Raw genomic sequence first — 21,399 nt, forward strand, 5'->3', positions numbered from 1 at the left:
TGCGACATCTAAGCCCCCATTGTCACCTTCACAATTGCGATGCTGGTGCTCGCAGTTGTGATACTTGAGCACTAGTAGTTCATTTCAATTCAAACCCATTTCGAAACATGTCTGAAACTCATCCGAGCCCTCGGGGCTCCAAATCCACAAGTCTAAAGACATCATACAAGCTCGCTCGCGCGATCAAAACACAAAAATAACATCTAAAACTACGAATCCAACACTAAAACACATGAAGTAAAGTTCAAGAATTTCTAGAATTACAACTAAACGTCCGAATCCAATCAAAACTCCAAATGACACTAAATTTTGCAAACAAGTTCTAAATAGCATAACGGACTTATTCCAAGTCCCAAAATTAAATTTCGAACTTGATAGCTAAAAATCAACCTACGGTCACACTTTTCAACTTCAAATTGCCAAATTTTGGCAAATCAACCCAAATCAACCTATGAACTTCCAAAATCAATTCCAGGCATACGCTCGAGTCCGGAATCACGATATGAAGCTATCAGAGCCATCAAAATACCGCTCCGGGATCGTTTTCACAAAAAGTCAAAGTTTGATCAACATTTCTATTTTAAACTTCTAAGTCAGGACTCAAAGAGTCCAAATCAACCTGAAAGCTTCCTGGAACGAAATTGACAGACCCCGCAAGTCATAATATCATAAACACATATGTGTAAAGCATAAAAAGGGGTAACGAAACGCAATTACACAAAACGATCGGTCAGTCGTTACGTATATCCGAAAACTCCGCCAAGAATTTCTTTTTAATTTCTTACCACAAAACAAAAATAATCCTAGCCTTTAAAATTTATATGAATACATATCAGGAATCTAAGCTACTTTTGACCATCACTAGAGCAATATTCAGTGGACAAGGGAGCAGAGCCGCTCCCTTATATATATATCCACTTATGGAAGGTTAAGTGTCATCATCTCTCTTTATTGTATTCTTTTGTTCAAACCAAACATGTTTTCAATGCAACACTTAATGAAATGGTTTAGAGCTCGTTTGGATTAGCTGATTGTGAATAGCTGATAAGCTTGAAGTGTTGAAAAGCTTTTTAAGTGCTGAACTGATTTTAAAAAATAAGCATTTACGTGTTTGGATAGAAGTACTGAAACTGATAATAAGCAGTTGATGTATTTGATTAAAAAGTGCTGATAAGCTTATTCTTTTGTTAAAATGACTAAAATACCCTAGAATGTTTTTCAAAAAATTAAAAATTAAAAATTTCTTTGTAAAGAAAAGAATTAACAACGAATATGGAATGGAGACAAAGTCAAAAAATTTATTTTTGGAAAAGTATTTTGTGAATTAGAAAATATCATTAAGGATAAACTAGTAAAAGTGTTGGTCAAACTAAAAGTGCTTATAAGCTAAAAAGCCATAAGTTGGGGGTGAAAAGTTTATGACTTATGGCTTATTTTAGCTTATAAGCACTTGGCTTATAAACACTTTGGGTATTTACCAAACGCATAGATAAGCCAAAAGGTATTTATGGGCCAATTTAACCAGCTTATAAGCTTAGCCAAACACCCTCCTAGTACTTCTGTACAGTAGCATTTGACGTAGTCTAGTTTATACAGACAGCCCGTCCTCATATTTGCAATTCTTATAGCAAGATGACAAACTAAATGAGGAGCACTAGTTATTTATGGAGTTAACTTAAATACACTAACTAAAAAAGTATCTGGTAAGAGGTTACTTAGCTTTTCTTAAGATAACCACATATATTAAACTATAAACCGTTGCATGCAATTACCTTGTAAATGACTTTCTTCTATGAAACATATAGACATTAAGAAACATACAACTCTATCAATTTCCAGTGTCTTAATGAAAAAAGAAATTATCAAGTGGTAAGATGTCGACAATCTGAGATGCTGTTTCATAAAAATCATTTACTGAAAGCATAGTGAATTACTACTTCATGGAAAGAACTGGCATTTCACCAGAATATGAAGATACAAATTATATCTGCAATGAGAGTGAAGATACACGCAGAGATGCATAGACCGATCACTAAACAGCAGATAATTTATACAAACAAAGACAAATTTGACAGCAAGTCAATCGTGTTACATCTACAATCTACTCTTTCCCACCGGTCCCATCTCCTTTGCCTTTGCCCTTAACAAATGCTTCTGTATTTTCCCTGTAGCTGTCTTTGGCAATGGTCCAAAAACTACAGACTTTGGAACCCAGTACCTTGGCATCTTCGATCGACTGAAGTTCATAATATCCTTTGCCAACTGTTGCTGATCCGTTTCCTTTACATTAGGCTTTAATGTCACAAATGCACAAGGTGACTCCCCCCATTGCTCATCAGGCCTTGCAACAACAGAGACCTCAAGGATTGCTGGGTGTTGATATAAGATATTCTCGACCTCAACACTACTAATATTTTCACCACCAGAAATAATTATGTCTTTTGATCTGTCTTTTATTTCTATATACCCATCTGGATGTTTTACAGCAAGATCACCAGAGTGATACCACCCTCCTGCAAAAGCAGCTTCATTGGCTTTAGGGTTCTTCAGGTACCCTTTCATCACAACGTTACCCTTGAAGACGATTTCTCCCATCGTTTTTCCATCGGCTGGAACAGGTGTCATGTCCTTTGGGTTAATTACGTCTAGTTTCTCCAAGCTCACATATCTGACACCTTGACGTGCATTGAGACGTGCTTGGACATCTGTGGGAAGTAAGTCCCATTCTGGCTTCCATGTGCATATAGTGGAGGGGCCATAGGTTTCGGAGAGGCCATAAGTGTGTAAGACACGGAAGCCACGTTGAGTCATTGCAGCGAGAACTGAAGGAGGAGGAGAAGCACCAGCTGTGCTTACATGTACTAGACGAGGCAGGGGAAGGATAGTCTCTTCTTTTGGGGCGTTTACTATGGTGTTGAGCACCACAGGTGCAGCAGAGAAATGGGTCACACCAAGGTGGGTTATAGTTGAATAAACAGCCTTTGCTGTTACCTGCATATGGACCCAGGACAGAAACAAAAGGCAAACTTGTCATGAACCAGCATAAGGAAGGGAAGAAAACTATGTGCTCAACCAGCCTCAAAGACGTTATGTTTTTCTTTTTATCTCCATCTAAAAAATCATTTCGGGTCTTAACTAGGAAGTAAGCTACGTGTTACTACTTTTTTAAATGAACATCCTAAGATAGTAAAAATAGATATTTTCTTTTTAAGATTCTTCTAGTCCATTAACCTACTTTAAATACTGTATAATTGTGTTTTACCCTGATAGTTTGAAAAATAAGATGCCATTGCTTCTTGTTGGTGACTTGCATGACTTGCATGATCAGATGATTAAATACTGATTTTTTGTTGAATTTCAGCTTGGAAACTGGAACGGACAGGGGGGGGGGTGAAGTATCTAACTCCTCCATACTTTTCAAGAGGATTCTATCTACATTTCCGTTTATAATCACCCATTATTTGAACACTTAATCATGTATGTGGGAGAAGAAATGAGTAAAGGTAGATAGCAGAAGGGGAAGGATTGTTGTTTTTATTAGTGAAATAAGCAGTTTTCATTTTGTTAAAAATTTAATGGTAAGAGTTGGAAGTTCATATCTTTTTATGACCCCAGAACAAGAATTAGGAGCGTCTTTTCCCAAAAAAAATAAAAAATAAAAAAAATTTAGGAGGGTGGGCAGAGCTCTTGGAGGACACACAAGCAGCAAATGCTATCCCTCCATGTTTCGACCCTTTTTTGATGGATAAGCCTAATTACTTCTGTCATATACATTCAGGCCGTGCAAAAGGGAAATCACCAGATATGCATCTACTCTAAAACACACTTGTCAACTATAGTGGTGGGGCAATGTGGTAAAAAAATAAACAAACATGACTTTCATCTGTTCATTCTTATTTCTATTGTACACTTCTCATGCCAAAGTCTGGTATCGTGTTATCAACTACATTTATCCTACATTATTTGCACGTGCATTAATAAGGTTACACCGTACTCAGAACTAAGTACCATAAATAGGACATATGAATCCCCATGTGCAAGAAAAGAGCCAAGCGATTACCTGTCTAAGACATATGTTAGTCCCACAAATTGCAGCAAGTGTCCATGTGAAACACCAACCATTGCAGTGAAACATTGGTAGAGTCCAAAGGTACACAGCTCCCTCTTTCATACTCCAAACAACAGCATTACTCATAGCCATAAGATAAGCACCACGATGATGAAGCACCACTCCTTTAGGACTAGCTGTCGTTCCAGAAGTATAACCTAGAGCAATACTTTGCCACTCATCTTGCGGTGGGTTCCATGGAAACTCCGGATCACCAGTTTCCAGGAATTGCTCATATTCAATTGCCCCTTTCTCCAACGCATACTGGACTGGGGCTGGATCACAGTTTTTATCAGCAATAACAATAAGAAGTGGTCGATTTGATTTTCCTTTGCTCTTATTTTCTAAGACTTTTAAAGCTTCCTCGGCCAAGGGAAAGAATTCTTGGTCCACCATGACAACTGCAGCTGAGCAGTGACCCAAAAGGAAAGCAATTGTGTCTGCATTTAAACGAACATTGACAGCATTTAAAACAGCTCCAGCCATTGGAATTCCAAAATGAGCTTCATACATAGCAGGAACATTTGGCGCAATCACTGCAACCTGCCATGACGCCAAAAAGGGAAGGATTTAAAAGGCTCCCACTGGATACCAGAAAATTCATTTTGTCAAGAGGATAAAACTGTACATCCTTTAAGAACTATAGAAAGTTCCTGTCTGTCCATTCAATCAATAGGGAGAAACATGCGATAGGTGATGCAACACTTAAAAATATAATACTCCGTGCGTTACAATTAATGTGAACCTGCTGGACTAGGCACGGAGTTTAAGAAAGAAAGAACTATTAAGACTTTTGAAACTTATGTCTTAAGCATGTCATAACATTGAGTGGCTATAAAAGCTTGTTATTAAGAGTAAAATAGGACATTCAAATTAAATTGTTTTCAAATGTACTAAGGGGTAATTCTTTAGAAACAGACCAAAAAGAAGACGGGGGGAATGGAGGGAGTAGTTTCTTTAACCCTGAGGAGAGGCTATTCAAAACCTGATCATTTGTATCCAAAATATTACATTTTAAACAAATGTACTCTTCTTCGAAGACAGTAGGTTTAGCTTATCTAGACTTCAGTGAATAATCTGGAAGAATTTTAGGAAGTTACGGGCTCCCTTCACATGTAACCGGGACGATGCCTGAAACTTTTGTAAATTACAGCACTTCATTACCACCGATTTTTTAATAATATAGTTTACTTACTTTAGCAACTCTACTCTTATTCACCCTTCCTAAGTTCCCTAAAATTCCTAAAAATGGGGGTTAAGAAGTTTAAAGTAAGAACACATAGATATTAGCATAATATTTGTTTTGACTCCTGATAACCCCAGAACAAGAAAAAAATGGAGAAGGGTCAACTCCATCCAGAGAATGAACTTACAGAAAGGCAAGGCACAAAACCATGTGATGAACCTTACAGATATATGAGCTTTATCAATGAATCAAAGATCTTCCTGTAATTTCTAAACTAAAGACCAATCTGACTCCACCCACTCATTTGCTCCACAAGGAAACGGGACAGTGTGAGCTAAGTCTGTAGACTCTGTTACACTGTTTACATTACTGTATGCAAAATCTCCAACAGGCCAAATAAGTTTTCCTCTTCTTTCCCTCGTATAACCAGAAAATCAGCTAACGAGTATGGTCTGTCTGTGTTAAATTAGTGATCCATAAAGAGTATATGAGGGAGTATGGAATGAAGATATAAGACAGCTTGCGCCAAACGACTCAAGTTGAAGTGCCAAATTCTCACTTAGCAACGAATGGAACTCCAACATGCCAACTCATGTCTAAGGCAATTTCTCCTAGATATTGGATATTATGCATTTGCATTAGTCTATTTTACATGGACTAGTGTCCAAGAATCACCCTTATCCATACTGTATTGAGTCTTGAGAAACACTATCAAATATGCTATGTAGATCAGGATGGTGAGGACTGAGGTAAATCAATGCCAGCAAAACACCCAAGGAATCTCTACGCAATCAATACAGAAATCTCTATAACAGTGGCAGGGTGTAAAGATCCTCATACGGATGCAGTCTCTAGTAGATGTTGGAACAGATTCTTATATGATTAATACGAGTACCTCATCCGTTATACTAATTTGACCAAGAATAGAAAATAGATTTGTAGGGATCATACAGTGTATAGGAAAGGTTATTTGGTTTAGTCGAATAAAAACTATATTAACATATAGTGTCTGCAATCATTCAATAAACTGAACATAAGATTTAGCCGAACATACACCAAGTATGGAGCAAAAGTATATTTACTCTCAGTCTCTCACACACTAAACCTTTCTCGCTTAACCAAAATCAAATAATTAAATATTCTTATCCAAAGCAGACACTAAGAATCTTTTTGTATACATTTTATGCTTTTGCTAACAGTAACCATTTGGGGCATGTAAAGTCCTGTGGCCAATATACAGCATTTCCATCATTTCCTCTCATCGTGACTGATCACATAGCTATCCGCAGAAACTAAATACTGCCAGCTAGAACCCGAAAACAAAAGTCACATAGGAAAAAAACTAAGAAAAGAAAAGTACTACTAGCGGAAATACTAGCTAAAAAATCTATTCTTGCAAGAAATTATTACCAAACAAGACAATGTCAAAACAGATTACTAGTAATCTCATACAATTCACAACAATCATCATATTCCCTTTACTTCCATGACAGCAATTAAGCTTAATTTAAAAAAATCCGCTGCTGCAACACACAAGACATGAAACAAACTAACAACATAAAGAAGCAAAGGAGAAAATGGAAATTACTCTAATAAGAAAGAGGAAAAAAAACAGAAGCCCGATTCTTAAAAAATAAAGCTAGTGTTGCCCATAAAAATCCTTTATAAATAGTCCATTGTTCCCACTGGTCCCCTTGGATTTCTTGATTATAAAAAGAAATCCTTTATACTTGGTTAAATCAATTCTAAACTGATGAACTTACCACAACTCTCTTACTATAGTGTGAAGGAAAACAGAGAAAAGAATAATGGAGTAGTAAAATGAAGTAAAGAAGCGGAGATACCGTGCTTCCAAAAGTGACGGAGCGTTTGGTAAGAGCAGAAGCCAGTTGACGGCAACGGCGATAAGTCTGAAGCCACGTGTATTCAATGGAGCCGTGAACTAACGATTTTCGGTTGGGATACACCATCGCCGCCCTATCCAAGAACCATAACGGCGTCAAAGCGGTGTAGTTTGCCTCATTCTTTGGAAGATCGTCGATATCTCTCTCTACCACCATTTTTCTCTCTCTCTCTCTCTTTGGACTTGAGAAGAGGAGTTTTGTGAAAATGGAGAGCAGAAATGCTATGTATATAATATGTTGGATGTGTGATTCGTGTGTTGCGTTGAGTTTTTTTTTTTTAATTGCTAGTGGAGTGGAGTAGTATTCTTTTCTCGTCCTTTTATATTGGATATGTTGGCTATGGTGATGACTTTTTGCTTCTTTTTCCTATTTTATTATGGTGATGATTTTGATGAGCAGAAAAGACAACCTTGGCTAGAATTTGTATAAGAATTTCTTCTTTGCTTCTTTCAAAATTGGAACTCGTCTGAAAAACTTTTGTGAAGTGTCTCGAATATTTATGCTTACTATGATATACAGTCCCGCAGTTATTTAGTAGTTATATGTGTAATTGGAGCTAATTTCGAGTTTTTTTAATGAACGAAGAACTTATAACTGTCAAATTCTGGAGTTTTACTACTTACGGAATTTTGAGTTGGAAATTTGGTATGGTTGACATTTCATTTCAATTCATATTTGAAATTTTGCATAAGATAAAGATGTTGTAATGATCCGGCCGGTCGTTTTGTGTATTGCAATTCCGTTCCCCTATTCACTACTTCTTCTATGTTCATTTGTGGTTATGTGATTTTCTCGAGGGGTTAGTTTGGTTCCTAGGATGTTCGTAGTTGCGACACTTAGTGTCAAAGTTGAAAGAGTTGACCGGAGTTTAACTTTTGTGTAGACGACTTCGGAATGAAGTTTTGATGCTTCTTATAGCTTCGTATAATGATTTTGGACTTAGGCGTATGTCCGGATATTAATTTGGAGGTCCGTAGGTTGGTTTGACACTTTTGGCGAAAGTTTGAAAAGTTGAAGGTTTGGAAGGTTGAGAGGTTTGACCGAGAGTTGACTTTGTAGATATCGGGTTCGGATTTTGGTTCTAAAAATTGAAATAGATCTGTTGTGTCATTTGGAACTTGCATGCAGAATTTGAGATTATTAGGATTTGTTTTGGTATGGTTCGACATTGGTTTTAGAAGTGGAAGTTCATTAGGCTTGAATTGATGTGTGATTCGTGATTTTGGTGTTGTTTGATGTGATTTGACTCTTCGAGTAAGTTTGTATTGTGTTCAGGACATGTTGGTATATTCGGGCGGGATCCTGGTGGCCTCGGGTATGTTTTGGATCAACTTTGGCAATATTTTGGACTTAGTGGGACTGCTGATTTCTGTGCTTCTGGTTTCCTTCTTCGCGATCGCGAAGAATTGGTTGTGATCGTGTAGAGTCTTTGCTGGCAGGTCACTTGTTTCTCTTCGCATTCGCGAAGCCTTGGAGTGTTGTTCATCGCGAACGTGAGTGTGGGTATGCGATCGCGTATAAGGAAGGTGAGGCCATGTGGTGGCACGTGTTGTTCTCTGGGGTCGTGAGATATGGTCCGCAATCGCGAAGCTTATGAGTAGTTGCTCATCACATTCGCGACAGTAGACCTCGTTCGCGTAAGAGGTTTGGTCAAATTAATTAGTATAACCGATGAGATACTCGTAGTTAATTTGTTCCAACATCTGCTAGAGACTACATCCGTATGAGGATCTTTGAAGTTGTTTTTTCAGGTATTATTGTTGATATTGAGTTGTTTGCGACGGGATTCGAGTTGTTTGGAGGCTGATAATTGTTGGAGTATTGATTTGCGCGTTTTGAGGAACGCACTAGGTGACAGGCGTGTGTCCGTGCACTGGTGTGTTCATGATTTGGGGAGGTTTTTAGGTTATTGCCAGGCTTGTTTTGCTATAATATCTTGTTATCCCTGTGTTTTCCATACTTGTTCAATCATTTGAACTGTAATTCATGTTAGATGTCATGTCTAGGCTAAGTGCTATTTGTTTGAGACTTGATAGGGCTATTTTTGTTGTTTCAGAGGTATATGCCTTATTCGTACATATGTTCTCAATCTTGCTTTATCTGTGTATGATATCTCTGTCTCGGTACTTCTTATTTGACTCCTCACATGTTGTTAATGCCTCTTATGTGTAACACTGTTAAATTGAGTATTTTGAGATGTGTTTATCTGAGACATGAACGGTAAATGACTGAGTTTCGGCCATAGAGTCGGTTTGGTATTGATTTTGAAGTGACGCGTACGCCATGCCCATTTTGGGCTAAATGTTATTGTTTTGGGGTGACGCATGCACCAAGATTTACTATTCGGTTAATTGATTATGATTAGCACTTGGGCAGGATACGCTCTTCCGGAGTCTGACATGCCAGCAGTGGGTGCAGGTACAATGTTTTATATAGTGCTTGATGATGGGCAGTTATGTCAGGCACCTGTACGGTGCTAAGTGTGAATATTGATGGATCCACTGTGACATTGTTGATTGACATGTATTGTCGCGCCCCCTTTTTCCTCCCCTTTTTGACGGGGAGAGGTCCGGGCTTCGACATTCACGGGGTGTAATGACTCATTTCCTTTAGGGAATTGGGTATTTGAAGAGTCGTCACCTAACGAATTATGGTGCGTTAGGGCACCTAGAGCGATTAACTCTTGGGTTGGTTTGCATTACCAGAGATTAGGGTAAGGGCTCGAAGTAACCTCGAGGGGAAGGTGTTAGGCACCCCTTTTGGTCCACAACTGTAGGTCCCGACCGAACTTATATTCACCAATTAGTCCATTACAAGTAAGCAGTTGAATCAAATAAGTTGCAAGTAAAGTACGTTAGAATAACTCAAGTAGTAAGATAAAGGTTTCAACAAGTTGTAAAACAAAGGTTTAAATAAAGAAAGGATTTGGTAAAGAAAGGTCCTAGGTTGGTTATACTATAGGATTATCCCACGCAATGTCCGGTAAACACTCCTCAATGAGGGACTACACGTGACATTAACACGTAGTCATCATATCCCATGTATACCCTTTCCATCCCCTTATTGGTCATGCAAAGCGAGTGTTTGGTCAATGGTTCCTATTGCGTGCTGCTACCCGTCCTTTCTTAATGGTCCTGGAGGGAGTTAGGACCTCTACCTATGGGTGGTTCTAGACGTACCCTTAAGGTTTTAAAAGGCAAAAATTCTAAGGTGATAGTCAAAAGCATTTAGGACTTTCACACATAATGGGAGCAATTAAGAGGCTCAGAGTTTCCTCCTCAAACAAACACATAAGCAGCACGACTCAAGCACAGTTAAGGTCTTTTATTAGACATTATCCTAAAGCAGGATATCTAAGTGAATATACGGAAACAGACAAACCCTTTTTTAGACTTAGAAGTTACACCTTAGTAGTTACTTAGGGACTCTTTTTAAATCCTGTTAGGGTCAGAAAATGTTAGGCAATGGAGACAGTTTCAGAGAATGCAGTTTTGAAAATGCCCTAAAGGCTTGCCTACACACGAAGTACTGATGTCTATATTAATGCAGAAACAAACAGAGTTTGAAATAGACTCATTCAATACCTATAGGCATGATATCTAATGAGATTGAGGCAGTTTGAAAGAACTTGTTTCAGAAAATGCTTAATACTTAATAAGATCAATTTAGAAATGAACTAGGCATAATCAAGTTGATTTATTAGACTAAATTAGATTAACAGTCAGAATTGCGAGTAGAGCTCCCTATAGGCATGATATCTAGGCGTAATACTGATTTTAACCATTTGCAGGTATGGCAACATACATAAACCTGTTATAACTGAATCTGGATTAGGTCTTATAGGCATGACATCTATTATTGAACTGATTTTAAGACATTATTGTTTAGAACCTATATGCATGGTTTCAGAACATGACAGAATGTAAAACCTTATAAACATGGTTTATACTTGATTAGCAAACAAACTTAAAAGTGAAACTCTATGGACATGATTTCTATTAGGCAAATCAATTAGATTAAAGAGTAAAGTCCTATGAGTATGTTTTCTATTTAGTAGAGCAAACAGACTTTAAAAGTAAGGTCCTAAGAGCAGGGTTTCTACCTGTATTACCCCATAAAGTATGCATCTACCCACCCTTTTTACTAAATACCCCCATATCTATTTACAAATTATTACAGGCCAATGAATGAATTGCATAAGTAAAAAAATAGAAAATTAAGAAGCTATTCTATAGGGAGCCTTCAATTAGGCCCAGATTTCCCAAAGCCTCCAATGGCCTCATATGCCTCAGTTCCACAGAAAAATCAGAGTCTAGGTGCATCAAAGTTCCCTAAGGATCTCAAGGATCCTGGGCAGTGCTTACACCTAGACTTAGCAACCAATAATTGAACAAGTGCAGCATGGAAAGGCCAGCCTCAGTATGCCAGAGTTCAGAGGGTTCTCAAAAGGATCCCAAGGCAGCACACATACTAGAGGGGCAGAACTTATTGACTAATAGTAGAGTGAAAAGTGATGGACACAAGTTGAAAAGGTTTTAGTAAGAAACTGTATTTAACAAAAGCCTTTTTTGAAAGTAATTCAGTAAAGCAACAGAGATTGTTTGAAAAAGAGATTGGAGTAGTTAACAAAGTCCAAACACCTTAGGATATGTTCATACACAGCTAGTTCACAAAACCAAGTAAATTCAGTAGTCACACACAGGGGTCAAGGGGCTTGGGACACATAGAACATTTGACTGCAAACACATAACCCAGCAAAGGTCTAGGACTGATTTAGACATGCTCAGAATTAGCTGACATTGGCATAGTCACAAAACCAGACATGAAGAACACAACCACATAAAGGGGTGATAGGGATTTGGGGATCCGTGGGATATATGATGGTAAGTACACAACAAGTAAGAGATAATTGGTAAGACATGCTTAGAAACATACATAAAGGGGAATATACTGATCTAAAGGAAGGGGGAGGCATAACAAAATGTTGATAATGTAACTCTTAACTACAAGTTTCACAATAGAACCACAAATAGAAGCAAACCAGAAACAAGAGAAACTGAAACAATAAGAGAATCATGTTGTTGTTGGAACATTGAATTGAAACTAGGACGTACCAGTGAAGAGGAGAGTAAGCAGAATGAAAGAACAGGAGAGCACAAATGGTTTGCCTTGGCTTGCAGCCGGCTAACTTAGAACAGTAGAATGTAGCACAAGAGAGAGAGAGTAGAGATTTTTTTAGTATGAGAGATAGTTTTGAACCTAAGAGTTCGTGTCATGTGATAATGAAAGACTAGAGTATTTATAGTTTGAAAATAGGTAGTAAATAAGGTAAGAATCATAGTAGCATGGTAATTAAGGAACTCAAAATCAGTCAATCAGAAAATCAAGGAAAGTACTCCCTTGAGTTAAGGGAATTAATTCAAACGGTAAGAACCAACAGTATATAAGGCAAGAAAATTCAGTACATGACTAATAAGGAAAGAATCAGAAGTTCAGTAAGCATTGGGTAGTCAATTAGGACTAAGATCAGAAAACTCCAATTAAGGAAATAATTCAGTAAGAATAAAGTACCACGACAAATAAGGTAGGGAGATCAGTCAATTTAAACAGGCGAGGTAGAATTTTAGGGTTTTAAAAGAAAATCTTTCAATCAAACCATAAAATAAGGAAATCAGAATCAATCAAGAGGGAGTTATGATTCTATACTTCAACATATAAATAGAGAAGAACAAACAGATATAGCAAACAGGCAAGGTTAGCAATATCGACAGAAAGAGGCAAGTCTTGAACAATCAAGATGCATACAATCACATAGAGGTGATATATGTAGGCTAAGGACTTAGTAAAACCTATTCAAAGCACGGTAACCATAGAAACTTAACAAGAATCGAGTAGTCATGCTAACACACAGAACCAAAACAAAGAAGATCTAAAAATTAGGGCTTTTAACATAGGCGAGTTGAAAAAGCAGTAACAACATAGAATCAGTCAAGATATGCAAGGATAGAAGTTTCAAACATAAAGAATCAGTTTAAACAAAGTGTAGAAGAAGTTTCGAAAAACCCTAATTTTTAAAAGAAAGTAAAATAGCTTAAAGTTGATTTTTTAAAAGAGGTTTGAGAGCAGTATAGAACATAAAAGGAACATGCTTGAATCGTTTAAAAATGGCCCAGATCTAAGAGATACAAATGAAAAATTAGGGTTTCAAAGGAAACCCAAGTAGGGATAGAAGAACCTGCTTAGGACTTCATAGAGCGTAACAAATATAGTGTGATTTTGCCCAAAATCACACCGGAGATGCCATGAATAGCAAAGAGCAACTCTAGATACAAGTCTGCATGGCCTAGGGCCCTTGAAGGCCTCAGAGATGATGAGTAGGGCGATGGAGGAACCATTGGAGGCTTGGAGTTGAAAGGTGGTCACCAGAGAAGATCGGAGAAGGAGGCGGCGATTGAAGAGGGGTTAGGGTTAGGTTTGAGAGAAGAGGAGACGAGAGCATCTGAAGGCGGCAGGGGTTTGGAAATGAGGTAGGGTTAGGTAGTCTTTTGAATTAAAAAAGGAAAGGGCTCTTGTGGACCGTTGATTTGGGAGATCAACGGTCAAGATTTGACCGGGTAAATGGGTTTCGGGTCTAGGTAGGTGTTTATAGGGTTTGGGTTGGGTTAATTGGGTAGGAAATTGGGCTGGGTATGGGTTTAGTTTGGGCTATAATTGAAAGCCAAATCTGGCTATAATTTAAATAGCCAATTTTCCCTATTTTAATTTATAATAAATAATAATTAATTTTTGAAAATAATTTTCTATACCAATATAATTTAAAATATGTAATTATTATTTTAAAAATATAGGGATCAATTTTACCCACATAAAATGTAATTATACATTAAAAAGAGCTAATATTGCAATTATATGCAATTTAGCTTGAAAATACCAAATGCAATTTAAAAATATGCATAAAAATATATCAACCATATTTTTGCATAAGTATAGAGATTAAATGAACAAATAATCATAACAATAATTCGGGAAATAATTATTGAGGATTTTATGAATAAAAGGGAAGAAAATAAATCAATTTAAATCCCTAAAATTATGGAAAAAATTATAAAAACCTTGTGCATGCTTATATATGAATATATATGCTTATTGAACGTATTTATGCATATTAAAAAAAAAATATAGGGAAAAATTGGATATCAACAGCTGCCTCTCTTTACTCGGGAAGGATGGAAGAGTTTTCGCGTAAAGAAATGATGGCCAATTTTGACCGGATGGGATGTTTTGAAAGACAGAGGCCGAACTCCGATTTTTGAGGTGCCTACATGTCCCTGGTTTTACAGGAATCAGGCCATGTGTAGTTTTGGATTCTCCCACGGAGTAGGCCGATGAAATTATTACAAGAATGGACACGAGATGCGGAAGTGGCTACGGTGAGCGGTTAAGGCTCGGGATGGTTGGAGGGAACTGGAATGAGAATGTTCCTGCTAGAATAGTGGTTGCTTACTGGTTACCTGCAGATAAAAGATGCTACAAACGTATTCGCGAAAATTTAAACATGATGCAGATTCCCTTTGGACCATGAAAGTTGTCTTCGGACGGTTAAAGATGACGTCCTTGGACCATGACATCCTGGGCCATGAATTGTTTAGTGAGGGATTCGCAGGCCATAAAATGGTGTTCTCGGGCCATGAAAATGGTGCCTCCGAACCATGATGCCTTTGAATAATGATATGCAAGTTCGAGAGATCTTCAGACCATGACATGATATCTTCCAGCTATGAGAATGATGCCTTTAGACTATGATGCCTTCGGATAGATTGGCGATGTTTCAGCCCATGATATGCAATAATATGATGTAATAAGACAAGGCTTAGTCTTGTGAAATAGAGGGCAGAGCTTAGCCCGATTGAAAAGCAAGTAGATAGTAGTAGAAATAGAGAAATATATATGCAAAGAGGGACAGGGCTTAGTCCCTTTGCAAGTGGGAAGGCAAGGATTAGCCTTATGCAAGTGGGGAGGCAAGGATTAGCCTCGTGCAAATATGGAGTCAAGGACTAGACTTATGCTAATATGGAGGCAAGGATTAGCCTCATGCAAATATGGAGTCAGGTCTTAGACTCATGCAAGTATGGAGTCAAGGATGCAAACGCGGAGTCAGAGATTATACTCATGCAAAAGGGAGGCAGGGGTTAGCCTTATGCAAAAGGGAGGTAGAGCTTAACCTCATGTAAGCTTCGGGACAGGGCTTAGTCCCATACAAATGGAAGGCAGTGTTTAGCCTTATGCAGATATGGAGTCAGGGATTAGACTCATGCAAGATTGGAGACATAGCTTAGTCTCATACAGAGAGAAGGCAGTGCTTAGCCTTATGCAAATATGGAGGTAGAGCTTAACCTCATGCAAGATTCGGGACAAGGCTTAGTACCATGCAAATGGAAGGCAATGCTTAGCCTTATGCAAATATGAAGGTAGAGCTTAACCTCATGCAAGATTCAGGACAAGGCTTAGTCCCATGCAAATGGAAGGCAATGCTTAGCCTTATGCAGCTATGGAGGCAAGGCTTAGCCTCATGCAAATGTGGGGGATAGGGATTAGTCCCATACAAATGTGGAGTATAGGATATAGACTTATGCAATATTGGAGACAGAGCTTAGACTCATGCAAATATGGAGTCAAGGATTAGACTAATGCAAATATGGAGTCAGAGATTAGACTCATGCAAATATGGAGTCAGAGATTAGACTCATGCAAATAGGGAGTCAAGGATTAGACTCATGCAAATATGGAGACAGGGCTTAGTCTCATGCATAGAGAAGGCGGTGCTTAGCCTTATGCAAATATGGAGTCAGGGCTTAGACTCATGCAAATATGGAGTCAGAGATTAGACAAATATGGAGTCAAAGATTAGACTCATGCAAAGAGCGAAGAGCAGATAAGGGTAAGGTATATCTTAGCTGGAGATATATTCAGTGTCTGATGGCCGGATGGATGGTGAATTTGCTTTGTGTATACAGGTTTCGCAAATGATACCGTTACGTCAAATGTGCTTGCGTTCAAAGAAAAATTGTAAGTTTTGTGAGGGAGGTTGGTTCTTGCTTCGTCTGCTGGCCTTGCTCTGCTCCTCTCTAGAAGCCCCCTTCGAGTTCCCCTAGGTAGCACCTAACAGTTATGAAAACTAGAATTTTCGAAAAATATGTATTCATTGATAAAATAGAATCGTTTTGGGAGCATTTTGATATATCAAGTAATTTTGATGAACTAGTGACTGTGACACATTTCAAAGGCATTGCAGCTCTCTTATGTTGGAATTTTGAGGGTCTTCCTCAAAATTCTGCCCCAGTTTGGTAGATGATTTTTTAACTGTTTGCGGATGGCGGACCCTGCTAAATCTTATTCTGAATTTTGAGAAGGATTCTCAAAATTCGACCCCAGTTCTTGACTGATTATTGACTTCCTGGTATGTGAATCGAAATTTTGAGGACCCTCCTTAAAATTCTGCCCCAGTTTCTGATTTTGGGGGAAATGAACATTTTATTATGATATGACCGAACCCATAAGGCTACCTACGTATCCCTTCTTAAATGGGAATCAGGTCAAGCGTAGTTCAATTACATCAGAAAAGAAATGTGAAATAATCGAGGTATAGTATCTCTTGACTACGTCTGAATTGATTGGTTTTGGCCAAATTTCTCCATCCATTTCTACAAGTATGAGTGCTCCTCCTGTCATGACCCTATGAACCATGTACAGACCTTGCCAGTTGGGAGAGAATTTTCCTTTGGCTTCATCTTGATGCGAGAAGATTTTCTTCAATACCAACTGCCCTAGTGCGAACTGCCTTGGTTTGACTCTTTTGTTGAAAGCTCTAGACATTCTGTTCTAGTAAAGTTGGTCGTGGAATACTGCGTTCATCCTCTTTCCATCGATAAGGCCAATTGTTCAAAACGGCTCCTTATCCATTCCGCATCGCTGAGTTCAGCTTCCTGTATGACTCTTAAAGAAGGAATCTCTACCTCGACTAGGATGACAGCCTCGGTACCATAAACCAACATGTAGGAGGTTGCCCCGATTGACGCGTGAACTATGGTGCGGTACCCTAATAGAGCAAAGGGTAACTTCTTATGCCATTGTATGTGGTTCTCCACCATTTCCCTTAGTATCTTCTTAATGTTCTTGTTGGTGGCTTCTACGGCTCCATTCATCTGAAGTCTGTAGGTTGTGGAATTATCGTGCTTGATTTTGAAAGTTTCACATATAGCTTTCCTCATATCATTGTTGAGGTTGGCGGCATTGTCAGTAATAATGGACTCGGGAACTCCGAATCGACAGACAATACGATCCTTGACAAAATCTGTGGCGACTTTTTTGGTTACAGCTTTGTAAGATGCAATTTCTACCCATTTTGTGAAGTAATCAATGGCTACCAGAATAAACCTGTCTCCGTTTGAAGTTGTGGGCTCAATCGGACCAATAGCATCCCTTCCCCAGACGACAAATGGCCAAGGTGAGCTTGTTGCATTGAGCTCATTTGGTGGCACTTTTATCATGTCGGCATGCACTTGACATTGAAAGCATTTGTGGACATACTGAATGCAATCCGTCTCCATGGTCATCCAAAAGTAACCTACCCTGAGTATCTTCTTAACCAAAATAAAACCATTCATGTACGGACCACAGGTCCCAGCATGTACGTCCTCAAGTAGCTTAGAAGCTTCCTTCGCATTGACACACCTTAGCAAACCCACATCACGAGTCCTTCTGTATAAGTTCTCTCCGCTGTGGAAGAAGTGATTTGACAATCTCCGGAGTGTGTATTTCTGAATGTGATTTGCATGCTTCGGGTATTCTCCTTTTGATAAGTAATCCTTGATGTCATGGAACCAAGGCTTTCCATCTGCTTCTTCCACAACATGAGCACAATATGCCGGCTGATTATGGATCCTCACCGGAATGGGATCAATATAGTTCTTATCCGAATGCTGCATCATTGATGACAAAGTGGCTAATACGTCGGCAAACTCATTCTGAATTCTGGGCACATGTCGGAATTCTATCTTTGTGAACCTCTTCCTCAATTCCTGTACATGGTGCAAATATGGTAATATCTTGGAATTCTTGGTGGCCCACTCTCCTTATACCTGGTGCACAAGCAAATCTAAATCATCGATCACCAACAACTCCTGAATGTTCATGTCGATTGCCATATTGAGCCCTAGTATACATGCTTCGTACTCTGCCATGTTGTTGGTGCAGGGAAATCTGAGTTTAGAAGATACAGGATAATGTTGACCCGTTTCTGATACCAAAACTGCTCTAATGCCTACTCGTTTGAAATTTGCAGCTCCGTCAAAGAACACCCTCCAACCGTTATATGTTTTAGTATGTCTTCTACTACGAATGATACTTCCTCATCAGGAAAAGACATTTTCAAGGGTTCGTATTCTCCTCCCACCGAATTTTCAGCGAGGTGATATGCCAATGCTTGTCCCTTGATTGCCTTTTGAGTTACATAGACGATGTCGAAATCACTCAGTAGTATCTGCCATTTAGCCAACTTCTCAGTAGGCATGGGCTTCTGAAATATGTACTTCAGAGGATCCATCCTGGATATGAGGTATGTAGTGTAGGCACAGAAATAATGCCTCAATTTCTGGGTTGTCCAGGTCAAAACACAGCAAGTGCGTTCAAGCAGAGAATACCGTGCTTCATAGGGTGTGAACTTCTTGCTCAAATAATATATGGCCTGATCCTTTCTTCCTGTCTTACCATGTTGTCCCAAAACACATCCGAAGGCTCCATTTAATACAAATAGATAGAGTAGCAAAGGTCTTCCTGGTTCTGGCGGGACAAGAACCGGTGGTGTGGACAGGTACTCCTTGATCTTGTCAAAAGCTTTATGACAATCGTCGATCCAACTTGTCTCAGCATTTTTCCTTAGCATCTTGAAGATGGGTTCACATATTACTGTGGACTGTGCTATGAATCGACGGATGTAGTTGAGTCGTCCCAGGAAGCTCATCATGTCCTTTTTGCTTTTAGGTGGTGGTAACTCCTGAATCGCTTTGACTTTAGTCGGATCTAGCTCGGTCCCTCGGTGACTGACAATGAATCCCAATAACTTTCCTGCAGGAACCCCAAATGCACACTTTGCGGTGTTCAAATTCAAATTGTACCTCCTGAGCCTATCGAAGAATTTCCTCAAGTCTGCTATGTAATCTAAGGCCATCTTGGATTTGATAATGACGTCGTCCACATACACCTCTATTTCTTTGTGTATCATATCATGGAAAATAGTTGTCATGGCTCTCATGTAAGTGGCCCCAGCATTCTTCAAACTGAATGGCATCATCTTGTAATAGTATACAACCCAAGGCGTAATAAAAGCTGTCTTCTCGGCATCTTCTTCATCCATCCAGATCTAGTGATAACCTGCAAAGCAATTTACAAAGGATTGGTGTTTATGCTTGGTGCAGTTATCGATTAGGATGTGTATATTTGGCAGTGGAAAATCGTCCTTGGGACTTGCTCTGTTTAGATCCCGATAATCAACACATACCCTGACCTTCCCGTCTTTCTTCCGAACTAGCACAATGTTAGCTAACCATGTTGGGTACTCAACCATTCTGAGAACCTTGACTTTGATCTGCTTGGTAACTTTCTCCTTGATTTTCAAACTCATGTCTGGTTTGAATTTTCTGAGTTTCTGCTTGACTGGCGGACACATGGGATTAGTAGGCAACTTGTGAGCCACTATAGATGTGCTCAAACCAGTCATATCGTCATATGACCATGCGAAGATGTCCTCGTATTCCTTTAGAAAATGGATGTATTCTTCCTTCTCTATTGGCGACAAGTGAATGCTGATGCGGGTTTCTTTGACGGTCTCGGCGTCTCCGAAATTTACTGCTTCTGTTTCGTCCAAGTTGGACTTAGGCTTGTTCTCAAAATTCTTAACTTCTCTGACAATTTCCTCGGGTACCTCATCTTCTTCCTCTAAGTCACTATTCTCATGTTGCGTTACCTCATTACATGTCACAGTCACTAGTTTATGGGGAAAAGTAATATTAACACTCTAGAAGGGAAAGGTATAAAAATAGTAATGAATAATGATAAAGGATAAATGTATTTGATTAAAACTGAGAAAAATTGTTCAGACAGAGCTTGGCTCAACGAATTGAGCAATTATTTTGAAATAAGTAAATCTTTAAACAAAATTATTAGAAATATTAAATGCCTAGAATGGCTATAGAAGTAATTTGGCCAAGCTACCCAGGGACTCGGCGGGCTCGGGATGGCGTGGCAGTCCAGTTTCTGAGAACAGCTCCCTTTGCCACAGTCTAAATGGTGAGGCCTTCTTCCTCCTCCTCCTCAATTATGGCTGAGGCCAGTATGAGCGAACCAATCTAAGGGGATTGGAATAATAATGAAAATAAGCCAAAAAAACAAAAAGGTAATAAGTTAGTAAGGATTTTGAGATGTTTGCAGTATTTAAATACATATTGCGAAATGTAAAAGCGCATCTTAATTTGAGAGCCTCATTGTGCCCGAGATAGGACTAGCGACAAATAAATTTGGAGAACTTTTAATGCCAATAAATGCTTCATTTCATAATATAAAAATAGACGAATCCCAAAACGATACTAAAATAATAATAAAAATAAGTCACTACTCGCACTTGGCCTTATTACATTTTGAAAGCGAGTAAACCTAATCTATTTGGTCTCGTAAGGACCTTCCTCAGGTTGGTTGTTCTCGTTGATCAAATTCTCCAGTTCGTTAGGTTCATTAGTAAGAACACCTTTGCTAGATGTCCTCCTTCGTTTCCCTCGGCGTTCTGGCAGTCGGTAACTCTCTTCCTCACTTTTCCTTCCAATTCCAGCAGACTGTATTTTAGATATTCTAGCTTTTCGCTAGATTTGACGGTCCTCTCTTTCCATTCATTGATTTGGTCATTTGATGGAAGATTCCTCTACCATTCTAGCAAGAGTGAGGATGTGCTAACCATACCGAAGCTGGGGACCTCATTCTTCATTTTCTGCAAAACAAAAGGGTTAGGCCTTACCCCAACCAGACTCAACTATTTATACATTTATGATCAACATATCGGCATTTAGTTCTCCAAATTAATGCACAAAACGTGGTTGCGCCCATTAGGATTATGGAAAACCTGATGGACTTTGGATAGGACTTATCTTAAAGGA

At 38.8% G+C, this 21,399-nt stretch overlaps 1 protein-coding gene across 1 annotated transcript; it reads right to left on the minus strand.

The window, feature by feature from the left end:
* Positions 1-1,877: 1,877 nt before the first annotated feature.
* LOC104238582 (acetate--CoA ligase CCL3-like) lies at positions 1,878-7,483 on the minus strand. The gene is made up of 3 exons (XM_009792983.2): positions 7,139-7,483; positions 4,061-4,651; positions 1,878-2,991 (listed from the first exon to the last, which is right to left on the minus strand). The coding sequence occupies exons 1-3, from the start codon at positions 7,352-7,354 to the stop codon at positions 2,095-2,097; spliced, it is 1,704 nt and encodes a 567-aa protein (XP_009791285.1). The 5' UTR covers positions 7,355-7,483; the 3' UTR covers positions 1,878-2,094.
* Positions 7,484-21,399: the final 13,916 nt, after the last annotated feature.

Source organism: Nicotiana sylvestris, chromosome 9 (genome assembly GCF_000393655.2).
Source record: "Nicotiana sylvestris chromosome 9, ASM39365v2, whole genome shotgun sequence".
Taxonomy (NCBI): Eukaryota; Viridiplantae; Streptophyta; class Magnoliopsida; order Solanales; family Solanaceae; genus Nicotiana; species Nicotiana sylvestris.